Source organism: Pygoscelis adeliae, unplaced genomic scaffold (genome assembly GCF_000699105.1).
Source record: "Pygoscelis adeliae isolate BGI_AS28 unplaced genomic scaffold, ASM69910v1 Scaffold628, whole genome shotgun sequence".
Classification (NCBI taxonomy): domain Eukaryota; kingdom Metazoa; phylum Chordata; class Aves; order Sphenisciformes; family Spheniscidae; genus Pygoscelis; species Pygoscelis adeliae.
In genome coordinates this window covers 632,135-633,557 of record NW_008825408.1, presented here as the reverse complement: position 1 = coordinate 633,557, position 1,423 = coordinate 632,135, and the positions used below count along the sequence as shown (strand labels likewise).

The window sequence follows — 1,423 nt, the reverse complement described above, 5'->3', positions numbered from 1 at the left end:
CTCCATTGGGAGGGCAAGCTTTGCCCCCACAGCATCTCTGTGCAGCCTCTGGTCCCTGGCTGAAGGAGCTGCTGATGGGATGACCCCAGCCCTTCCTGCGCACCCCATCTCAGCCCGCTTTCTCCTTGCAGGCTCTTCCCAATCCAGCGCTCCACCAGCTCCTTCCTGGCCTGTGGCAGGGTGTCAGGCTGAGGGCTGTCAGGAGGTCTGTGCAGGGAAGCCCTCAGCTGGGTCTGCGAGCAGAGCGCAGCCACCCTGCAGTGGCTCCAGTCCTCACCCCCCACCTTCCTCTGGGGAAATACCACCTACACCTGTGTGGGGCCCTGATGACCGTGGGGACCTCCAGCCTGTCCCACCACCCTGGTCCCTGCCCAACCCCAGTGCATGGGCATCCCCGGGTGCCACTGCCTCCTCACTCAGACCTCTTTACCCCCCTGGATCTCTGCACTTTGCCAATAAACTCTGGCACTTGGATGCCGTGGCTGACTTTGGGGGATGAGGGTGGTGGGATGGAGGCGCTGGCTCGGTCGCATCGCTGTCCGGTGTGAAATTGCAGCTGCCGTGGCATTGAAGGAAGTGGCCAGGAGCCAGCATCGACCCGAGTGTCCTCATGGCCTGGTGGCAGCATGGCGCAGCTCCTGTGCAGGCTGGAGCAGGTCCCCCCAAAGCTCTGGGCCTTCTGATTGTGGTGGCTGCCCGGGGTTTATGCTTCTTGGGAAAGGCAGCTGAGAGTTGACCCTTTGCCTCCCCGGTCCCACGGAGGACTTGGGCTGGGCAGCAACTTGTCTCCTGGTGCCTGTCCAGTCTGAGGAGGTCACAGCAAACGCCCTCACTTTGCTTTGAGGCTGGGTAATGTGCAAAAGCCTAGAAGGCCTGCTGGGGCTTGGCTTGGAGGGGTTTGGTCCTGGGGGCTGTTATGGTGATATAGACCACCCGGGTTGTGCCAGCGGCACGCAGCTCCGGCATGGACATCCCTGGGTGACCCTCCTGGCACATGCGGAGGACCAAGCCCGCACAGTCACTGCATCCTGTCTCTCAGGCAGGCATTAGGATGAGGAAGGTGATGTACGGGGCAACATGGCCCTGCTGTGGCCGGTACACACAGGCTCTTGGGACTCCTCGCAGCCTGTGGAGGTGGATGCACAGTGTGCTGCCTGCGATGGAGCTCATTCACCCCCTCACCCCCTGAAGTGAGCGCACCCTCAGAAATAAAACCACTTTTTGCAAATAAAGCAACTACTTCTGCTTTCCTACACATGAAGTCCACCCCACGTGGTCTTGGCCACAGCCTACCACCTGACTGTGGCGGAGCAGAGCAGGACTGAGTCCCTGGACTGCTGCCGCCCGGGGCAGCGCCCACCCACATGGACCAGAGTGTGGTCTACGCCGACCTGAAGTTTGCTGTGGCCCCCCCACTCACCTC

The 1,423-nt window shown here is 61.6% G+C and overlaps 1 protein-coding gene across 1 annotated transcript in view; it reads left to right on the top strand.

Annotated features, from left to right (window-relative positions):
• LOC103922321 (killer cell lectin-like receptor subfamily G member 1) overlaps positions 1–327 on the top strand; it is a 3,156-nt gene extending 2,829 nt beyond the window's left edge. Inside the window, 1 exon segment of the mRNA XM_009330431.1 lies at positions 132–327. Within this exon segment, the coding sequence (XP_009328706.1) occupies positions 132–327 (196 nt within the window).
• Positions 328–1,423: the final 1,096 nt, after the last annotated feature.